The 23,133-nt window shown below is 40.9% G+C and overlaps 1 protein-coding gene across 13 annotated transcripts in view; it reads left to right on the forward strand.

The window, feature by feature from the left end:
* The window catches only part of GLIS3 (GLIS family zinc finger 3), a 479,833-nt gene that overhangs the window by 443,123 nt on the left and 13,577 nt on the right, over positions 1 to 23,133 (forward strand). For 9 of the 13 annotated variants that reach the window (XM_045374344.3, XM_074017562.1, XM_065530603.2 and 6 more), the window contains one exon: positions 7,517 to 7,692. In XM_045374344.3, the coding sequence (XP_045230279.2) occupies positions 7,517 to 7,692 (176 nt within the window). Of the gene's footprint in view, positions 1 to 7,516; positions 7,693 to 8,066; positions 8,268 to 23,133 lie in introns of those variants that run through there. The other 4 variants (XM_065530606.2, XM_074017563.1, XM_074017558.1 and 1 more) reach the window with 1 other exon arrangement.

The following is a 23,133-nucleotide window of genomic DNA, read 5'->3' on the forward strand; positions in this document are numbered from 1 at the left end:
AGAACACTCTGTCCTTTCTGTTTCTCACACTCACTCACTCATGATATATAAATTCAAAAAGCATTTGTGATCATTTCACCTACAACCAACTTCACAGACTTCATTTTGTCATGCTCAATGTAGATTCAGGCAATCATTTTTGAGTCCTGGTCTTTTCCAACCGAATGAATTATTTGCAGTTAATATTGACCCAGCCTCTCATAAGGAGCACCAAGCTCTTCCAGGGGACGGATTCAGTTCTTGGACTATTCGGGGACAGAGTCCTCAGACGGACACACAGCTCTTGGCCTGCCCCGGTCCTGCCCCAGTGGACAGTGTTGCAATTACCCACACTTCCCAGCGGCTGTTCCTTCTTTACTGAAAGCTGGTCTTGATTGTCTCAGAAGCCGAATTCAATTTGCAGTTCCCCCAGTAACGTGCTGTGATTCATTTGGGGACAAATCTGGATTGAACTGAGTCCAAGTGTCTCTTTTGTGAGACAGAAGGGAAGTATAAGTAGATACTATAGTCACCCAGATGAGTCAGCCAGGAATTCATGAAGTGATTCATAAATCGTTATAAAGACCACTAAAGTCTACTAAAATGGAGTGCTGTCTGGCTATACAAAGTGGGGTATTATCATTGCGGGGTTTTTTTAGATGTTAAATCAGATGTGAAATCCTTAAAACTGGGCTTTTCTTTTTAACTTTTGAAAAGGATTCCTTTCTTCCCCCTCTGCAGTTGGCCAACTGCTACAGCCATTTTTCATTGATTAGTTTTCACAGATGAATTTTAAAACCACCACAGATGATAGCCTGCAATTCTTTGGGGAAATAAAAAATACCTCCCCAAATCCATCGTAGACTAGTTTATATCCATTATTTCTACTCCCTGGCAGCAAGTCAATAATATTTTTCGTGTGAATACAATGAAACAAGCTGTTCTAATGAATCCTTCCTTCTTCAGGAGGTCTGTAGCTGCCGTGGAAGAGACGGGGGGAAAGAAACTATCCAGAACACATACTAGCTTTTAATCTAGTTGATCATGTAAACACATAAATTCCTTCTTTTCAAAGTGTTAACCCCCAAAGCAGTGGTAAAACACACAGTCCTATGTTGCTGGCTAGAACTGCTTGTGGGTACAGCACAAATGAAGAAAAGTAAGAAATATTTATGACATGCTTGACTTGCAACACCATCTATTAGTAAATTTTGTTAAAGAAATAAATGTGGACATTGACAAAGAATTACTTTGGACTTATACACAGGGGAAAGAGCCCTACCTGAAAGGAATTACCTAGTTAGAAAGACTAAAGGTATATTCTATGTTGTGCATGAAGAACTCCAGTTCGGGACTGAGCAAGTTCACCAAAGTACACTGAGCTACACTTGCCATTGCTCGATTTTTTAAAGGTAGTATGATGCTGACACGCCCTCCCACCAGCCCATGATAAAGATGAACATTTCAGATGCCCTCAGGAATCTTCCTCGTTCCTCCCTCACCCCACCACTCTTGCTTGCTTTATATCTCCACTAGAGAAGTCTTTCTCACCTTTGTGACTTTAAGCAAATTATTTTACCTTGTTGGGCATTTTTTATTTCATCCAAATAAGATGGTGCTCCAGTGCCCTTTCCAGCTAAAACATTCTATAATTGTATAAATTTGTGGACTCAGGATATTCCATTGGGAAACTCAGCACCAACATATGAGACCTACACACGAGACCAAGATTAACTACTTCTAGAACCAGAAAATCAGCCCCATGAGTAAATGCTCCACTTTCTTTTTTTAATTCAATTTAATTTTATTTTAAGTTCTGGGATACATTTGCAGGATGTGCATGTTTGTTACAGAGGTAAATTTGTGCCATGGTGGTTTGCAGCACCTATCAACCCATCACCTAAGTATTAAACTCTGCATGCATTAGCTATTTTTCCTGATACTCTCCCTCCCCCACACCCCCTAACAGGCCCCAGTGTGTGATGTTCCCCTCCCTGTGTCCATGTGTTCTCATTGTTCAGCTCCCACTTATAAGTGAGAACATTCGGTGTTTGGTTTTATGTTCCTGCATTAGTTTGCTGAGGATAATGGCTTCCAGCTCCATCCATGTCCCTGCAAATGACATGATCTCATTCATTTTTATGGGTGCATAGTATTCCATGGTGTATATGTACAACATATTCTTTATCCAGTCTATCATTGATGGGCATTTGGGTTGATTCCATGTTTTTGCTATTGTGAATAGTGCTGCAGTGAACATACATGTGCATGTATCTCTATATGATTATATACCCAAAGTAATGGGATTTGGGTATATAATGGGATTTCTGGGTCAAATGCTATTTCTGGTTCTAGGTCTTTGAGGAATCACCACACTGGCTTCCACAATGGTTGAACTAATTTACGTGCCCACCAACAGTATGCCTCACTTTCTTTTGAGCCTTAGTGTTTATATCTGAATAGTCAAAGAAGGAAAGAGTCTTAAGATTTTCTAAGAACTCTATAGATGTTCTAATACATTGCTGGGATCACAGTCTTACACAGCTCTCAAACACTGGGGTACATGTTAATGTCAGGGATGCCTTAAATGTACATTCAATCAGTCATTCCATAAACATGTATTGGCCACCCAGAAAGCATCAGACATTTATTGTATTAAGTACTTTGATATTCCTGACTTCCCAATTTAAAATTATTCCTAATCCACCCCACCCTTTGCTGTCTCCATGATTTTCTCCATAGCACTCATTTTCTCTAGCCCAGTAGATACGTTGCTTACTTAAATTACGTCACTGCCTGCCTCCCCTTACTAAAATGTAAGTTCCACAAAGACAGAGATATGTGTCTTTTGTTGCTCTATCCCTAGTGCTTAGAACAATGCCACACATTTAGTGTTCAACACAGACCCCTTGAATGAATAAATGTCACCATGGACTTTACAACCTTCAGTGAAAGTTGAGATTACCTTTGTTTTATGCTTAAAATTGATCCTGGGAGAAAGTGGGGAATTTACTTGTTTACCCAGCTAGTAACAGACAGACCCAGGATCCAAGCCTAGGTGGGTGTGACTTGTGGCCTGTCTGTCGTCTTCTTTGTCCATCTGCTTCTCCTGCCATTCCCACTTTTTCTGCACATGAACCTAAGCAGTTTTCAGTGTCTCAGTGTCTCAGTGTCTCAGTGTCTACGCATCTCAGTTGGGAGCAACCGATCTGAGAAACAGTCTAAGATTGAATGCTGTTGGGCCGCGCCACTGCATGGCTGGGGAGCTCAATGATAACAGGGGGTTGTGGCTGAGAAAGCAGAGGAGAACGGCGTAGAAGGGAAAGAGAGTGGCCAAGTAAATACCCACAAATAATCAGACATTCTTTGAGATAGGCAGAGATACATATTTGCAGAAATGTTTTAAATGTTTCTTCAACCCCCAGAGGATTTTTTTTTTTTTGACGGAGTCTTGCTCTGTCACCCAGGCTAGAATGCAGTGGTGCAATCTCGGCCCACTGCAAGCTCCGCCTCCTGGGTTCATGCCATTTTCCTGCCTCAGCCTCCCGAATAGCTGGGACTACAGGCGCCCGCCACCACACCTGGCTAATTTTTTGTACTTTGAGTAGAGATGGGGTTTCACTGTGTTAGACAGGATAGTCTCGATCTCCTGACCTCAGGATCCGCCCACCTCGGCCTCCCAAAGTGCTGGGATTACTGGTGTGAGCCACTGTGCCCAGCTCCCCACAGAGGATTTTTTATGAGGTTTTAAAATCCTTCCCCTTCCCTTTCTTTTGTTCTTTTGCATACCATTGCTCTTGGTAGGGTTATACAAACTCCTCTACCAAATGAGTGGAAATGTTTGACTCAGTTCTTTGGTTAGCTTTTGTGCGATCTGTTTCTGTTAAGCAGTAATTTTTTTTTTTTTAGGCTGTTATGAGCCCATTTACAGAACAATCATCTATTGTTTCAAAGAAGTTTAAAATGCTAAAGAAGAGACTAATAAGCTATGTCCAATGAAAGCTCTGAAATGTCAACTGCAGATCAGCAACCAGAGAACAGTGTTGGACCTAGAAAAGATGTCAGAAGGTGTCTCTTCTGGCTCTTGGACACACTGTAACTCAAGATGAATGAGAGTGATGTCATCTTGGTCTGACATAATTGGGGAATAAGATACTCCGTAAGAGGGAAAATGGTGAAAAACTACAATTTATCCTCGGCATCACCATGTTTTATTTTAGCATCAAAAAAATTTAATTCACCTTCATTTGATTTAAAATAAAGTCTCACTTAACTTTTGGGGGCAGAATATTCAGGGCATATTCATTTTGATGTGTGTGTGTGTGTGTGTGTGTGTGTGTGTGTGTGTGTGTGTGTGTGTGTTTGAAGAAACAGGGTTGGAAAGTAGGTGCAGACACTTAGAAGATGGGATTCTGAGGCCCGTCCCTTGCCTTCAACGATAGTGAAAACAGTTTATTTTTGCTTAGTGAGCATCTAAGCATGTGTGTTTTCTGTTTGTTGTTTGCTTTTGCACCAAATAACCTCAGACTACTTGTTAGCTTGTTGAATCATTCTCCTGGCATCTCTCTTGCTAAGGGAAGAGTTGTCCATTTTTGTGTTTTGACATTCCCAAGGACTTTACCTCAAACGGGAAGACTCTCTTCATCTTCCCCATGCCTCTCCTGCCCTCTCACCCCTGATTTTACTTTACTATTTCTACTCTCCTATGAGCTAGTTAACAAGTAACTAACTTTATAAACATTAAATTTAAATTAATAAATTTTGAAATATTTTAAGTATGGTACTATGTGGTGTTTTTACACAGCAACAAAATTGATTCTGTCTGCTGTACTTGAAAATCAATCCTATATATACACTCACTTCTTATGCTGGACTTTTTAGTGGTGGCTTCCTATCTACTTCCTTGTTCCTAGCAATTGTCTGGATAATTGTGATCACTTTTTGTCCTTTTTTTTTTTTTTTTTTTCTCCATATGTTTAAAAGTTAACATTTCTGTATTATTTCTTTCCTTTTCAAATCAAAGCCTACTTTAAATGTGTATTTTACTTAGAATAGTTTATATTTAAATTTTCATTAATACTTTATATGGGGTGGCATACTGTGTTTTGAAATTATATTAACTTTATATTATATAAATTCATTTATTTGAATAACATAGAGGAAAATTCAGCCTGAATTAGGAAGAAGCAAAATCTTGAGTCAATTGAAGCCATGATATTTTATTCCTGCGTGTCATTGAGATAGCAGTGCTAAAACCATGATTTGTACCTATCATATTTAATACTGGGTAATATTTGGTAGCCAAGAGAGCATGGCCCTGGTTTGGAGCTTCCCTGAATGAGTACATAAGAATGATTTAATTAGCATATAATTATATAGAATCATATATATGTAGGATCTAGATATAGATCTACTTGCTGACTTGCCCATTCACACAGCTGTGTGTCCCATCAGTCCTCAACAGAAAGAGGATAGCAGACATTCCAGAAGAAGGGACTGTAAAACCATCTAGAGCAAGTTGCATCTTTTCTTTACAACTGAGGAAACAGAATTAGGGAGCCAATCAAAGGATCTTGCTCCTTTGCCCAAAAAAATCCAAAATTGGGACACCAGCAATGACTGTTAAATAGCACCATAGGTTGCCTTGAAATTCAGATCCTTCCTCCTTCCAACCCTGGGGATCTTTAAGTACCAGGGGATTCGGGATTAGGTGGTAACCTGGATTCCTTCTACCCCTAAAGTCTGTGATCTCACAATTCCTCATCCCTCTTCCACAACCTCAGAGCAACTTGCGAGACACGTTAAAGACATGTTCCCCCAGAAAATAGCCTCCATATGAGGAATCCTGGCAAATGAGTTTTACTAGATGTTCTCAGGGCAGTGCCAGGGTTTGCTTGCTGTGTTTTCTCTCCAGCTATTCAGCACATCTTTTCAGGGTCATCCCAATTAAGATGATATGCTCAGACAATGTGTATTTACCCAGCACGGGACAGTCAGTTACTATTCTCTTTCAGTGGAATGAAGATGTAAATGATCAATTACACAGGCATCCCAGCCCAGCTGGTTTGTTTAAGCTCCTCACCTTGACCTCTTTTCCCTAGAGGTTAGCAAGTCTGACTCCTTTCTTGGTTCTTAGATTTACCTTCTTCTATAGTCTCATCACACCTCACATGGGAAAAGCAAAAAGAATATGAGATTTTTGTCCCATGCTTTCTTACTGCTATAGTACAAACATAGAAGCTCTGCCCTTATTAAATATTCTGGTTCAGAATGTTTCCAATCACTTTATAAACTTGACTGGTTCATCTTCCCTTTTTATCATCTATGGCCCTCCACAAAAGCCCAGCAAAGTTAAAGTGATTTGTTCCTGTGAAATAAGCAATGTAAGCAGATGGTGACCTATACGTGTTAGTGCAAAACAAAGCCTGTCTTTCTGCACACTGTAAGGAACAGCTGATTAAAAGTTTTCAGCTTACTGGGACTTTTTGAGGAAACTAAACAATTCATTGCTAATGTAGTTTTCCCCAAAGTTATTTTGCTGCTTCATTTTACTGCACTGACAGACTCCTTGCTCCTTTCTCCCTTACACTTGTGCCAGTCCCCTACTGAACTGGCACCCAGAAGATCATTTTGATATTTGATAGACATTGCCAAACTGTAACGTTGTTCTTACAATTCCATCTTGCCTTCAATGGTAGAAAGCATAAACTGTCATTTTAAACATAGCGAGTCAAGTCTTTCCAATTTTCCTTTACAATTGGAAGATCAATGTACAATCATCCATTTCAAATCCCAGGTTTCTTGACAACATCACCTTATTTAAACACCAATATGTCCCCCACCCCAGAAACCACCAATAGTCTTACTGTGATTGGCATATGTGACTCCTACATCATGTTCCTATCACACCCTTAAGAATACTCTTTGCCAGGCACGGAGCCCACGCGGATCTCGTGGGTTCTGGATTTCAAGCCACACTTGACCTTTGAGGTTTAAGTTAATTCATTCTTGGCAAAAGAAAATGCATTGTTTAAAGAGAATAGGATTAGAGAGGCTCATAATAAAGACTTGTAACAACACTTCTTGGACCTCAGATATATCTTACAAAACAAAATGTTTATGAGCTAAGTGTAAATGATTCAGAAACATATGGATCAAATTTCCCCCTAAAATGCAAATGGATTTTAAAAATTAGCAGAAAAAGGGCTTGGCAAAAGATGTACTTTGAATTTCGCCAAACATAGTGTACTTGAAATGCAGCTTAGAAATCTTGAGAAACCCAAACTGTGAGTAGGTTTTCCCTTTATTGTTCTTGTTTATTCCCTCTGTATCTCAGTTGAGAATTCAGTGGTTAAATGGGAAACGGCAGTGGGGAGGGAGAGGGTAGAGAAAAATCCTGAAGGATTTTTTTTTTAAAAAGCTTGTTGTCACGCTCTTGTTTAGCCAGAATGGGAGGTGAGAATTTGGCTTTGGAGAGTTTGTCTTTGTTCCTGCTGTTTTATGTCCCTCATGTTTCCTTTTATAATTGTTTTCTCAGGTTTGCACCTTCTGCTCCATCTCCTCACCATATCAGCCCCCGGAGAGTTCCGGCTCCTTCTTCAATACTGCAAAGAACCCAGCCTCCCCATACCCAGCAGCCATCAGGTTCACACCTGAAGTCCTATCAGCCAGAAACAAACTCTTCTTTTCAACCAAATGGTATCCATGTCCATGGTAAGCAAGAAGCTGGCAGTCCCTTGAGTTTTGAAAAGTGACATTGTGCTGTTGCTTTTCATCTTAGTTACCTGTCGTGGATTTCAGATGTTCTGTTCTGCACGAGGCTTAGGCTTTCATTTGCCTCTAAACTTTCACACTTGGTAGGCATGAAATCCTATGGTATTTTCCTGACTTTGGCCTGATGATGATATAATTTATTATACCTCGCACTGGTCAGCTCAAGTTGTTGGTTTTTTCATTGACCAGGGCTCTAACACCAGCAATAGCATCCTGTTTCTAAACAATAGACAGCCCATGGAGAAAGACATGACAGGAGTTCTTGTGCCCAGGTGTGCCTCTGCTCTGCTAGGTTTTTGCTCTCGTTCTCATAGGTTCACATCCTCGCTAACCTTCAAGGTGCAGGCGGAATGACACCTCCTCTCTGAAGCCTTTCCCGATCTCCCAGCCAACGTCATCTCTCCAGGCTCTAAACTCTGATTCTGTTTCGCCTTTCTCTGGTAGTATTTATGCTTCCTCCACCTTGTGATTTACTTATCTGTGAATAAAACATGCTTTCACTATGAATGTACAAACTTCTCTGTGAGCATTGACTGACCCATCAGAAAACTGTATCTTTTAGGAAACTTAACACAGCTTTTTACAAGTGGCAAAGAGACGGATACTTGTTAGGTGAACGGACGATGAAACGGAGAAAAGGAAAGCAAGAGAAATCATAATGATTTTCTAAATGTGCAGATCTTGTGTTTAATGGGGAATATGCATAGAGAACTAAGTCTTAGTTTCTTTTCTTTATTTAAACTCATTTTGCCATTTCAGGCACCTATCTTAGTGAGCATCCATAGAAAGCTGAATTGCCAAATCATATAGATTTGAACTGTCACAGGCTTTTACTTCCTAGGGCAGTCAGATTTGTATAAGCAGAAGAGATACTGTCCTTTTAGGCTGAATGTTTCAATTACTAAAAAATACAACTCTCCTCTACCTGCCTCTTGCTGATGCCTGAATTTTCTCCATATGAGTTATTACTTGAAATTAATGGGTGATGTTCCCAAACAAATCTAAATCAATATGCAAACTGAGCGTGAACAATTTTCCAAGATGGCAAAATCAACCAGCAGTATGGAGCTAGGCTTGGACAAGAACATCAAAGTAAAGGCCTGAACAGCAAAGAGGAGGTGATACAAAAACAGCAGCCAGCTGTAGGAAGGAAGAGACCTTTAAAAACCAGAGTTATTGGTTCTGCCTCAAAGTTCTATCCATCTCATCTCCCCACTGCCTGGTGTAGGCACACAAACCCCCATCAAAATTTGCACTTGTACCATTCTGCAGGCCTATGGTCATTTTTACCTTCTGCTGGCTATAAATTGTTTCTCAAGCTTTAGTTATGTATTTATTCAACCAAGAAATACTTCTTGAGTATCTACTGTGTACAAGGCAAGGCATCAAGGCACGCAAAAGACAGGCAAATTGAGCCCTCTTCCCTCTGAGGAGGGCCTGCCAGTCCATTCAAGGAGTTTATCTACTGCGAAAGAGACCCGGGTCCCCTGCGCCATGAAGCCATCCTCACCACTCCAGGCAGGAGGTGCACAGCCTGAGTGTGGGCTGTGTGAAATGTAGAGTAGGCCATTGATTCCAAGACACAAATTTTTCACCTTCACATTTTAACATCACTGAAATCTGGACATAGCTCATGGTGGCACCATGTAATTGGCAGTGATTTTTCTTTCTGGTGCTATCTAGAGTAATGGAGCATTTCACAGTTGATGGTATCAAAGTTCCAAGAAAATGCAGTGTAACACATTTTGATTACAACTGTGAAACACATTTTTAAAAATTTAAAAATTGACCTATGTGTAGAAGAAAAATTGGAAGGAAGTTCTCTAAAATATTGACGGTTTTATATCAGGATGGTAGGATAATGGGTGATTTCTTCTTTTTTCTCTAAAGAAATCTTCAAAAAGGGTTTTGAAATTAGACCAATTTGAATGCAAACACTAGTCTACCCTGAACTGTGTGACTCTGGGCAAATTATGGAGTCTTAGTTCACATTCGTTAAGTTGGGGGCATTTCATCTATCTTCTCTCTTCAGTTGTTAGGAAGATTTGACAGGAAAAGCACCTGGCACAGAGTAGGAGCTTAATTAATTTAATGCTCTTCCTTCTATCCCCTTCTATTTTTAAAATTAGACTCTTTGAGAATAGGGATAATGTTTGTAGCCCTAGGGCAGGCATAATACTTGGTGCAAAGTAGGCATTTAGTAAATATTTACTGACTAAGTGATTGACACTCTCTCATTCAACAAGTGAATAATGAACAAGAGGATACAGAAAATGGGATCTACCCTATTATTTTCCTGCTTCTCTTGGCAAAATACTCTTCTTCCACATTCCTTCTCTTTTTTTTTTTTTTTTAGTTACATAATGAATATATTGTCAGCTTGAAATTGTTGGGATTTTTTTAACTTTCACATTAAAAACAATTTATTTTTAGAGACGGGGTCTCACTCTGTCCCCAAGGCTGGAGTGCAGTGGCACAGTCATAGTTCACTGCGGCCTCAAACTCCTGGGTTGAGACCGTCTTATTTTAGCCTCCCGAGCTGCTGAGACTGCAGGCACACACCACCACACCTGGCTAATTTCGTTTATTGTTCTTATAGAAATGGGGTCTTACTATGTTGCCCAGGCTGGTCTTGAACTCTTGGGCTCAAGTGATCCTCCTGCCTCAGCCTTTCAAAGTGTTGGGATTATAGGTGTCAGTCACCTGTGCTAGGCCCGAACTTTCACATTCTAATTGTTAAAAAAGTTCCCATGGCCAATGAGAAACTGCTAATATCAGCCCTAAAAATAAGTTTAAAATGTAGTTAGGCAAATTGAGAAATCATGACTTTCTCCAGGAAGATGGGCAAGTGACTGTTGCGATGAGGTTGCAAAGGGCATGCCCCTGTATTAGCCATTGGTCCACTGCTAGTAGTTAATTGGTAGGTATCCAGATGTAGCCTTACTTCATTCTCCAAGCACTTTCTGAATTTGTTTTTCTGGAACTTTCTAGGCAACATTTCCAGCAGTTCTCGTCAACTACTCTTTATAGTAAGGACAAAATGTATCTTACTGTTTTTCAAGTGGGCAGTACAATGCTAAGAGTAAAAATGAGACCTTCTTAATGAGTTGCATTTATTGGTCTTGCATTTCAGCTTTTGTTGGATGAGTTTGCGGGAGTTATATAGCATCTTGGTAACAGGGAACACCGTCCCCTAATAAAACTTGATTTTTAAAGCTCAAAGCAGTGTCAGGGTTGCTAATGCAATAGTTCAAGTGAGTGTTTGTTCTCTCTTTCAAAAAGTTCGTGGTTTTAATGAGTGTAGTCACCCCCATTTCTTCTGTACTCCTTGCAGTAGGTAGAGGTCAGGGAGAAATACCATCACTGTATTTTTAGAGACAACAACTGAGACAAATAAGATTATAAAACATCTAGGCATTGCTGCCTTAGCAAACTATGCAGGTGCCTTTATCAAGAGGTCTAAATTTCCAAGCCATATTCTTTGTTTGTTTGTTTGTTTGTTTGTTTGGAACGTAGTCTCACTCTGTCACTGAGACTGGAGTACAGTGGCACAATCTTGGCTCACTGCAACCTCCCCCTCCCTGGTTCAAGCAATTCCCCTGCCTCAGTCTCCTGAGTAACTGGGATTACAGGCGCACGCCCCCATATCCGGCTTATTTTTTCGTGTTTTTAGTAGAGATGGGGTTTCACCAAGTTGGCTAGACTGCTCTCAAACTCCTGACCTCAGGCAGTCCACCCACTTTGGCCTCCCAAAGTGCTGGGGTTACAGGCGTGAGCCACCACTCCCGGCCCCAAGCCATATTCTTAATCAACAACACGTTTCTAAGTCAAAGGCACACTGAAATAAATATACATTTATATTTTTCTGTGGGGAAATGTAGACTCCTGGGTGTAGACGTTGTTGCATTACAGAGAGCTATGAAAGGTTACAAGTCAGACGGGCTTTGGTCTTCCAAATGAAGATGAGGCCCATTGGGTTTTGTTAATCGTGCTGTAATACTAAATGATACTGAGCCTAGACATTGTGTGCTCTCTCTATATTTTTATTGAGGCATTTTGTAAAAGACATACTTTGAAAGATTACTAGCACTGCTTTTTCAAGTTTTCTCACCTAGTGAATGACCCAGGACCATTGCTCAGGTTTGTTGACTCTGCATCCATCTCATTCATTCATTTTGCTTTCATTAGTACAGGGAATGAGGTATCATTTCCTTTAATGTTTGAATCTTGGTAGCATTTATGGGTTTCTGTTCGGGTGAGATCTCCAAGACAACTTCTTAGTACACTTTAGTCCTTTATTTGAGATGTAAACATAAGGACACTCTGCAATCATGTAAACTTGTTCTTTGGTCCTTTCTTTTTCCTTAGGACACTTCTCTTGCCCAGACAAGCTTCAGAATGTTGCCTGGATTAGTTGCCCAAGAGTTGATATTTGTACGTTTTGTTATTGGACTAATGGATCATTTCTTTCTAAATGCCCTAATCACTCCAGGATTATTAGCATGCCATGAGAATTCCTACAACAGCATTTTCCCAATCTTCCTGCTTCCGGGCCCATCAAGGAGGCACCAAGTTCAGTTCAGCAAGTGTTCATTGGTCAGCCACTATGTGCCAGGCAAACATGAATGTCATTTGATCAATGCACTGTGACATATGCAATAAGAGAAGGTACAAAAGGCACCTGATTTATTTAGAAGAAGATGTCGAAGAAAGGTCTGTAGAGGTGATGCTTGAAGAGGGTTTTGGAGATAAATACCTTATTGGGCAGGCATTCCAGGCAGAGGGGAAGCAAAGAGCACAGGTGAGAACACAAATGACAGTGTGGTGTGTGTGTGCACAGAGGGAAGAGCCAAGGGGATGGCTGGAGTACACAGGTTAAGCCATGGAGTAGAGGAGGAAGAGGATGGAGAACTCACAAGGCCAGCTCATGAAGGATTTTGTGCCATGCTAAATGTAACCTACCGAATGAAGAAGTCAGCCCAGTATTTTAGGACAATCAAGTAGAATGCTGTGTAGAGACTGGAATGAGAGAGGTAGGAACATTAAGCTCTAACTGTTGGGATTATGTTGGGCCACATGTACAGAACACCCAAACAACAGTGACTTATTAAAGAGTTCCGTTCACTCAGATGCAACTGGTAAATAGGGGAATGATGTCAGATTAATGTGTAATTGTGTTTGTTCACACACGGTCTTTCCTAGACAAAAGCTGGAATAGTAAGAGAAGAGAACAAAAACGTCCTCCGCCTAGCTGCTGTCCAGACAGTAGCCCTTTCAGCTCTATTTTAATAACATTTGAAATGAGCACAATCCCGGGGGGGTCCCTCCCAGATAGGTGCACATCCAGCCTTGCATGGTCCTCAGCTCATGGCAGACCACACACCTTCCTGTGCACTGGGCCCTGCTGTCAGTTGTTGTCTCAGTACCTGTCAGCCAGCCTTTCCAGTCTATTTTATGTGATTTTTAATAACCACCCAGGAGCCTATAGCCACACTGAACTGCCCATCTAAATTTCCTCTTGACTATTTTGTTACTGCAGTAATTAGAAGGTATCGAAGATTTTCAGTGGTCTGACCCAATTGTAGATTTCTCAAAGACCTTATTTTTAATACACATTTGTGCAGAGGACAAGATTTTTCAGGGTTTATTTATCATGTTATAGCAACAACACCAACAACCCCAGTGTGCAATTTACTCTTCTCTCATGACAAGATGTCTTTATTTTTTTGAGATGGAGTCTCACCCTGAACGATCTATGTTCACTGCAACCTCTGCCTCCTGGGTTGCAGCTATTCTCCTGCCTCAGCCTCCTGAGTAGCTGGGACTATAGATGCACACCACCATGCCTGGCTAATTTTTTGTATTTTTAGTAGAGACGGGGTTTCACCATGTGGGCCAGGCTGCTCTTGAACTTCTGACCTCAAGTGATCCACCCTTCTCAGCCTCCCAAAGTGCTGGGATTACAGGCATGAGCCACCGCCCTCAGACTTCTCTCATGACAAGATGTCTAATAGGAAACAGTGCAAGGTGGAGAAGGAGCCTCACAGAGTCCACAGTGCCCATGCCTCCTCCCAACTTTGTGCTTTGTCATTGTTAACAGGTGGCTTCCATCCTCCTGATCACAGCATGAATGCTGATATTCTACATCGTGTACCCTTAGTCACACAGCAAGGGGGTCTGGGAAGATGGATATTTTAGTGCATTGCCATAGTTAACGGAGATTCCATTAACAGTGTTTACTGGATAGGCACACTGAAGGGGCTGCCAAACACACTCTAGGATGGTTTTCTAATCTGTAAAATGGGACTAATATGACCTGTCTCACAGACAGATTCATTCATATCCTCCCTTGGAAGTCAGAGTGGAGCTCACAGGCCTCTTTCTGAGGGTTCTACCCTATGTTTTCCCATCTCTTCCATTCTCTTAGGTTTCCATACTTTCCACTGTGTGCTCTTATTTTGCATCCCTCCGGAGTTTCCAGTCGCCAACACAGAGATTTCTGTCATCCACGTACCATTTATTAGATTTCGTTAGGAAAACACCTTGAAGCTACCTCCTCAGCCTGGGCTGTTTGAAATCAATGCAGCAGCAGTGGGAAGGGGGCGCCCTCCCTGTTGGTCATGGCTTCTATGGTTCCTGAGCTATCTTTCCCATGATTTAAAGCATGCCCTGCCTGTAGGCTCCCTAAAGCAGGCCAGTCAGCTCCCAGACAATGGTGGCATTTTCTTACCTCAGTATGGAGCTGTAAGCTTGTCAGTCCAGTTCAAATTGAGTGCAACAAGAAACAAAGGGTTTCCAGACACCAACAGGACTCCAAGAACAAAACATATTGTAAACGGCTTGTCCCACCAAGGAGCCAAAGCATCTTTCAAACTGTAGAAATATCAGAGCATTGATATTTAAATGGCAGTGAGGTGGCAAATACAAGTTTAGCTAACTTCTTCCTCAGTTGGCTGTTTACTCACGGTGATTGTGCAATGGTACTTTCCAACAAGATTCCAATGGGCTGTAGCCAAGACTGATTTCATCACTGCCGATTTATTGTGTTAAATATTTAAAAGTTATTTTAATTTTATTTATTTATTTTTTGAGACAAAGTTTCGCTCTCGTCGCCTAGGCTGGAGTGCAGTGGTGCGATCTCAGCTCACTGCAACCTCCGCCTCCAGGGTTCAAGAGATGCCCCTGCCTCAGCCTCCAGAGTAGCTGGGATCACAGGCATGCACCACCACACCCAGCTAATTTTTTGTATCTTTAGTAGAGACGGGGTTTAACCACATTGGCCAGGCTGCTCTCGAACTCCCGACCTGAGGTGATCCACTTGCCTTGGCCTCCCAAAGTGCTGCGATTACAGGCGTGAGCCACCGTGCCCTGCTTAAAGGTTATTTTTAAAGGCTGATTTTAAAGACAATAAACATACTCCCACAGAAAATTTCATCACAACTACATATATGAGGTTATGAAATAATAAAGCAGTAAGTCAAGAAATTGCATTGCTTAGAACTTAAGCATTGTGTCACGTCTTGAAATCCCAGAAAGACAAATATAATTGATTATAAATCAACAGTGTAATAGATTTCATGGAGAAAGTTGTGACATATTCACAAAAGAAATGAGCCGATGAGTGCACTTAATGTTATTCCAATGTTATAATCAGCAGTCATAATCAGGAATAATTTTCCATATCAGCCATGATGTTATTAATGCTTACATAGTAACAGGGATTGATGATTAGATTCGGAGAAGTCCTTAATTACTCTCGTATACTTAATTACTACAAAATTACCCCAAGAACAGTTTTACATAAGTAATACTTGGGAAAATCTGACTGTGTTCTAATTCTAAAAAACAAAAGTTAATTTTAGGTGTATACGCCGAGTGCAGTGAGCATTTCAACATGCTGAGTTTTGTGGGAGGGGTGTGAGATGGTCATCTGAACCAGAAAAGATGTTGGAATGATGGATTATGGAAATGACTGAACTGTGAATAATCTACATATATAACTAAGCATCTGCACACGCAAGCATGAGTGCGTGTGCACCCACACAGATTAAACTCACTATGTTAATGTGCTATGTTTGATCATTAAGAGTATTAAATGATTGAATCAACTCTTGCTAAATTGTCTCAGGACAGGGACTGCATTATCCCACAATATTTGCACACTGCAAGTGCTTAATAACTGCTCATTAAATAATATTAATGAACAGAAAGAAAAGACAAGAATAAAGGGATTTTTGCTCATGGCATCTTAGAATGATTGGCAGAGTCAGCCCTTGGCAAAATTGTGACTTACAGTCAAGTTTATTTGGGCCCTCTTTTCTCTGGGCACTTCCTGCCTGTTTCTCTGCCCCCCTTTTTATTTTATTTTATTTTTATTTACTTATTTATTTATTTATTTATTTTTATTTTTTCTGAAACAGAGTCTCGTTCTGTCGCCCAGGCTGGAGTGCAGACACGACCTTGGCTCACTGCAACCTCTGCCTCTTGGGCTCAAGCGATTCTCCTGCCTCAGCCTTCCAAGTACCTGAGATTACAGGCACTTGCCACCGCGCCTGGCTAATTTTTGTATTTTCAGTAGAGACAGGGTTTTGCCATGTTGGCCAGACTGGTCTTGAACTCCTGACTTCAGGTGATCCACCCGCCTCGGCCTCCTAAAGTGCTGGGATTACAGCCATGAGCCACCTCGCCAGGCCCTGCCCCCATCTTTAAACACCCAGTGCTGACCAACTGCCTGAGACCTCTTCCCAGAGGAAATAGGATGAACGATTCACTTACACGTTGAGGTAAATTTAATATATTACTGCTTCTTGTGAGTATCTGAATAATAAAAGAGGATACTGAGACACAGCTGGTACTGAGTGTGTAGTAGTGAAGCACTGGGCCATGGCAGCCCTGTGGAAGAGGAATTGTGAGGAATTCACAGTGCCCGTAGATATCAGTCCTTTGCTTAAGAAAGCATTTTCAGTTTGGAGGCAGGAAGATGGCAGTTACTAACTGGAATCCTATGAGCAGGTCATGCAATGCCCTGATTCTGAGGTTCTCAAGTTTAGTAGATGATACTGACACCCCTGTTTCAGAGTTGGCACAAGAATGAGAGAATGCCTGGACTACAGTAGATGCTCACTTCATTGCAGCTGTTATTGTTATTTTTCTACTGTGTATCAGATACTTGGTGCTCTAAGCAAGTCCAGAGCAACCTCCTAGGTGAGACTATGGAAGAGCTTAAGCACCATGCCCTAATTCATATACCTACTGAGTATCAGAGGTGGTTTTATAAACCCAGTCTGACCCTAAAGCCCACAGTCATACTTTGTGATGGTGCCTGTTGAAAAGAAAAACAGTATTATGGAAAGTTTTAGTTACTTGGGAATTGTTTTTGCATGAAGGTTAAGTATGGAACCATAAATTTGCGGTTCCTTATAGGGTTAACATTCTGTTGTCAATAGAAGTGCTGTGATTTGCAAGATAAAGTAATTTCCCACCAACTGCTTGACTGCATGTCTTTGGACACCGATAGCTGAAAAATCACTTTTTTTCTGGGTGAGGCAGTGTAGTGAATGCCTGTCATGCCCTTGCTCACTAGTCCTCATAACAACACTGTAAAGAAGGCATTGTTTACTCCCATTTTACAGGTGGGGAATCTGAATCACTGTAGTGCCCAGAGTGTTTAAATCTTAAAACAGTGGAGCTGGATATTGCGCCCAGGACCATCTGACTCCAGATCTGTGCTTTTAGCCATTCCGTGATGCTGCTATTAAGCCTTTGACTGGGGGTTGTCCCTGTTGGGAGTGGAGAGCTCCCTATCTAACGGCTCCCATTGGGATTACCCCACTGTGTGTGTGTGTGCGCGCGCATGTGCACGTGCACATGTGTGTATATGTACATGCCCTTATGCACTGTGCTTGCTCAAGTACAGGTATGCTGGGGGAAACTTTGGAAGCCTAATTACTATAATAAATCAACATACCTGGGTTCCTGGGCTTTTAGTACAGTCCTTACATACAATTTACAAATTCTTACTGACTTCTTATATTATAAAGGAAAAATTTTACCTGTCCATTTTTTTAAAGTCCTTACAGTACTGAAACTATATTATAGAGAGTTTAAGTCCCCTCCCAGCCTTATGTTTGTCCCAATTCCACTGCCCAAAGGTAATGACTATTAAAAGACAAGCAAGTATTCTTTTAGACCTTTTTAAATGCTCATAGAAGGAGACATATCTGTGTCTATGTATATGCCCATATGCCCTGTTATAAAAATGGCCTCACGTTCTGCACCTCACATTCTACATTTTGTTTTATGACTTGATTTTTTTTTAAACTTAGCAAAATATATGCTTTTTCTTTCCAGGTCATTGCATATAGAGTCTTCTTAATTGTATAACTCTCATAAGAATAGGTCATCATTTTTTAAATCATTCCCCTATTGATGAACACTTTTTTCATTTTTTACATTTTCTAGCAATGCTATGTTAAATCTCTTCATATATACATATTTATACAAACACTCCTATACACACACACACATATGTATATGTATATGTGTGTGTGTGTGTATATATATATCTTTGCACAGTTTCTTAGGAAATATTTGTAAAAGAGAAAATGCTGGATTACTGAGTATGCACATTGTAAAGTCGGATAGGTGTTGACATATATTCTTTTAGAAAGGCTATACTAATTTAGACTCTCATCAGCAGCACGTTACAGGGCTCCCATTTCCTCACACTGGATGTTAGTATTTTAATTTTTGCCGATTTGTAAAGCTAAGATTGGTGACTTATTTTAATTTTTCCTTTAGCTAGTAATGTAATTGAGCATCTTTTCATATTTTCATTGAACACTTAAAGACAGTATTAATAGTAACAGGGATTAAATAACAAGAGCTACGACCGGGGTGTTTTACATTATTTAAGTATCTTTCACCCTGTCGGTCAAGCTGTGTCATTTGCAGCAAGACAGTTTGTTTTCCCGACTGGAACTCAGAAATTTGTTGATGAGGAAGAAATATCCAGAAAAATCTCTACCTCATTGACCATCATGACTTCGTCAGTCAACTTAAAAATGTCTATAGACAGTGTTTAATTAATACTATTATAGATTTAGCACTTTTTCTTTCTTTGGGGGAAAGAATGACATCTTTCTAGAAGCAAATGTTCTTATATCTAAAACTCATGAAGTTGGCCTCTAATGAAGGAACTCTTAAAATGAATTAATTATTTTTCTGATAACACCATTCTAGGTGTTCCTCTGTTGGACTCTTCAGGGCTAAACATGTCAATGGCAATCTATGTCTTATAATTCCTATATTTTAAACTGGAATACCCTTATAAATATGGTAAACAATTGATGGTTTAGAAGAAGAAAAAGAGGTAACAGTTGTAGGTGGAGCTTCCTTAAAATACATCAGTAAACATCTGGGTTGCTGGTAGCGAGGCCACTCTCTTCATAAAACAGAACAACAAAAACAATAGAATACTGGAACTGGCTTGATCTGTCCCCATTCACATCCTCTGAGCTTAGCAACATGTTACAAAACAATCCTAATTCCCTTAGAATTTCTTGTTGGTTTACTTAGAATTGTGAGTGCTCTTTCTGACTACAGGAATTTCCCCTCTCTAACCAGATTGTTCAGACTAAACTCTTTATTTCATTCTTTTGTGAGGTCTTTGAGAGCTATACCTTACAAGATGTAAGTCTATTGAAATAAAAACATTCTGGTATTTCTCCAGATCACTTAAGTATAACTACCAAACCATCCCTTCTTATGTTCATCACCAAACCCAACCTCATCTCACACATCCCAAAACAAGTTCTTAAATTTCCTTGCCATTGTGGCAAAATCATTCAGGGAATCTGAATTAGCCAAATAATTACCCAAGGTTCTTTGCATCTGTGGATCTGGGCTGATGCGGTATTTTTGTCAATACCAGTGAGGTCCGTGGCAGTACCTACATTCATATATCAGTATATGTTTTATAAATCACTCTTACATACATAATTTTTATCAGTGCCTAGTAACTATGGTTATATAGAAATTGCCCAATAAATACTTGTTGGATGAGTGCCTGACAAGATACAAAGGCAAGCTTCCTGGTAGCCAGATGGAGGTAACAGAGATCCCGGGATCCAGTGATGTATGTCAGGTTTCCCAAATACAACATCCACTCTCCTATCTCAAAGTCACTTATATAGGTTTCTGTACTCTTACTTCGAGCCCAAATGTAATCTTAACATAACGTTCTAGGTAGTAGGTTTTGGGGAAGCCTAACCATGTATAACAGAGACTCAGTTATGAAGCAGAGGTTCAGAGGGAAAAATAATTGAGTCATTGGATCACTGGCAAGGATGAGGTAGGGGCCCACTTTTAGATTAGAGTGCTGGAAATTTGTGTAATAACAGACTTGGATTCGAAGAAGCAAAAAATCACCTAGTTAGTAAAGCGGATGTAACGTGGGAGTTTGGTTACAGCTGGACAACAGAAGTCTAAGCCACAAGATCAGTATGGGACCAACAGTGAGACCAAGACTTCTGAGTCATTCAAATTAGGTCCCATGATTGCACCTTGACCAAGAACTGACATGTGAGAGACAGGCATTGAGAGAAAGAGCCAGGCAAGTCATCTGGAGCCATATCTGCTGAGAGTGTAATTCAAGGCCCTTTTGGAACAATCATCACCACCTTATCCCCAAGAGCCTCATCTACCAGCAGAAAGGGCTGGGAGCCTGCTGAAGGGGAAGAGATGCCCATGGGAAGAACTCCCTCTCTCCATTTCAAATGAAATTAGAGCTGTTCTGTTGTTGTTTTAAATTGGTATTTCACTTGGAAATCTTTCAAATGCTTGTAAATCATCTAAATATGTTCTCTTAGAGCCTCTCAAACTTTAAGAAATACCTTATTAAATATACAAAATTCCAGACCCTTCTTCCAGAGTCGGCCATCGAGCTCAGGAATGTGCATGTTCAACACACATGCTAAGGTGGAGCTGATGCCCCAACCCTGGTAAGAATCACTGGCCTAGACACCAACTGTAGGGCTCAATGCCCTCTCACCGTGGCTTCCCAGTCAGAGATAACCCAAAGGAAACAATTTGCCTGTGACTCAAGAGGTTAGAACTCTCCAGCTTCCTCCTCCCTTTATCTCTTGGGGACGCCTTTTTTTTTTTTTTTTTTTTTTTTTTTTTTTTTTTTTGAGACGGAGTCTTGCTTTGTCCCCCAGGCTAGACTGCAGTGGCGTGATCTTGGCTCACTGCAACCTCCACCTCCCAGGTACAAGCAAGTCTCCTGCCTCAGCCTGCTAAGTAGCTGGGATTACAGGCACCTGCCACCATGCCAGATTAATTTTTGTAGTTTTAGTAGAGACAAGGTTTCACCATCTTGACCAGGCTGGTCTCAAACTCATGACCTCGTGATCCACCCACCTTGGCCTCCCAACGTGCTGGGATTACAGATGTGAGCCACCATGCCCGGCTGGGGAAGTCTTTTAAAAAGCTGTGGAGAACCAGGCTGGCTCACACAGATTTCAGGCGAGGCCGAAGGGAATTGAGATGCAGCAGCACTTCCTTTTAGTAATCCATGAAATCTCTGTTTGGAATCTTCTTCTCTGCCCGACCTTTCTTACAGCAAAGCTTAGTTGGAAAGACAAGGGCATTTAAAATTAAATCTTCATTCTTCACCATACTTCCCTTTTTCTGTTTTTGGTCCAGGTAGCCCTGGTCAAAAGATTGCTTGTGCGTTTATGGGAAAATGACTAATACAACCATGGGCAGATTTACCTTTCTACTCAGAGAAGGGAGGATGACAGGTCACACCAGGCTTATAATGAGACAGTAGGAGCTAGAATTTTTAGTGGGTTTTACTGTTGGCAAAATAATTTCATGTTTATTATTTCAGTTGATCCTTGCAGCCACCCAGTAGGGATACATGTATACTAGCAGCGAGCAGTCCCCCTCATAGAAAAATTCCCAACTCCTTCTTATTAACCTTGGCGAAGTGTTTGCTCCACACTGCATCAGATACAGAATATCCAAATCCTCCACCCTTCATTTTGATCCTTACTTGTATCCAGGATTTTTGAGTTATAGGGAGTAGTTGGCAGGTGATGAAGTGTGGGTGGCTACTCATGGGCAACTGGGCACTGAATCCTTTGTTCCCTGTGCTGCTTCTCCTTCCCACGTTGAGGATTCTGATGCCACATGAGTGTTATTATCTATTTTTATAAATAGGGATCATAGGCTCAGAGAGGCTAGAGTTCCCTCAAAGTCACACAGCTAGTACATGGCAGAGGTGGCTTTCAGATCCATCTTGGATCCCTCAGGATTTCTTGGTTTTGAGAATCTCTATTTTATGTAATTTCCGAATGTGCATTATCACCATCAGGACTCACTGAACCATTTTGCTATAACTGCGTATATCCACACATGGCAATTACTGAGACACATTGCAATTAGTTTATTTTGGCAGCTTATCATTTTGAGAATTTGGAAGCCATAGGCCACCACGCGCTAGGGTTTTGGGTGGTTTGGGGATATTTAAATGAAAATTGATTACATCTTTTAATCAAGAGTGTTTTAAGCATGCTGCCTTCTCACTCTGTTTTTTCCCCCTATTTCCCTATTGTCCCTTTTAGCCACCTGCTCTGCCCATTCCCATCCCCTTGTTTGAACGTTTTGCAGATGTGAGTAGCAGAACCTCCTCCTTCTCTGCTACCTAGTCCCTGGAAATGAGTATATAAGCCTAAGGGCCAAAATGTGTTCGCAGTGATAAATGCTGTTCCCAGCTTGCTACAGACCAGATGAGGTGCTGTGAGGGGCACAAGTGGAGAAAGTACCCAGCATGTTCAAAGTGCATCTCACAGTGGCCTGCAAGTTGGCAGCAAGAGCTATAGGTGAAAATTGCCTTGCTTCTTGGACCACGTGGACTTTTCTAATTAGAAGGCTTCATGCTACAACCCATCTCTCTCTCCAAGGACAAAGGGACCAGGCAGTTGCTCCAGTGGTCAACTTTTGAACCACTGTCATGGGTTCCTTCAAAAGAAATGTGCCTAAATGGAATTTTCAGGGTTATTATTTCCATTGTCTTCCTCTTTCTTAGTAGAGTAGTTGCTTAAATGTCAGTCGTAAATAGCTCGAGTGCTTTGCAAGCTGGTTCAGTTCTCAGCCTGAAGAAAAATCTGTCTTCCTAACACAGTCTGTGAGCTGTTCCTGCAGCTTCCCCATTTATAGATTCTGTATTAAAATGAAGAGTCAGTTTTTATACCTCTTCCAGGAGGATGCTTAGTAGAGTCCTACCTCAGATGAAGACCTGGATGGTACTGATGGCCAAGGCAAGCAGCCAAGGCAAAAATGATAACCAAATTGTGGCAATTTCACTTTTAAGAGCAG

Source organism: Macaca fascicularis, chromosome 15 (genome assembly GCF_037993035.2).
Source record: "Macaca fascicularis isolate 582-1 chromosome 15, T2T-MFA8v1.1".
In the NCBI taxonomy this organism is placed as follows: Eukaryota; Metazoa; Chordata; class Mammalia; order Primates; family Cercopithecidae; genus Macaca; species Macaca fascicularis.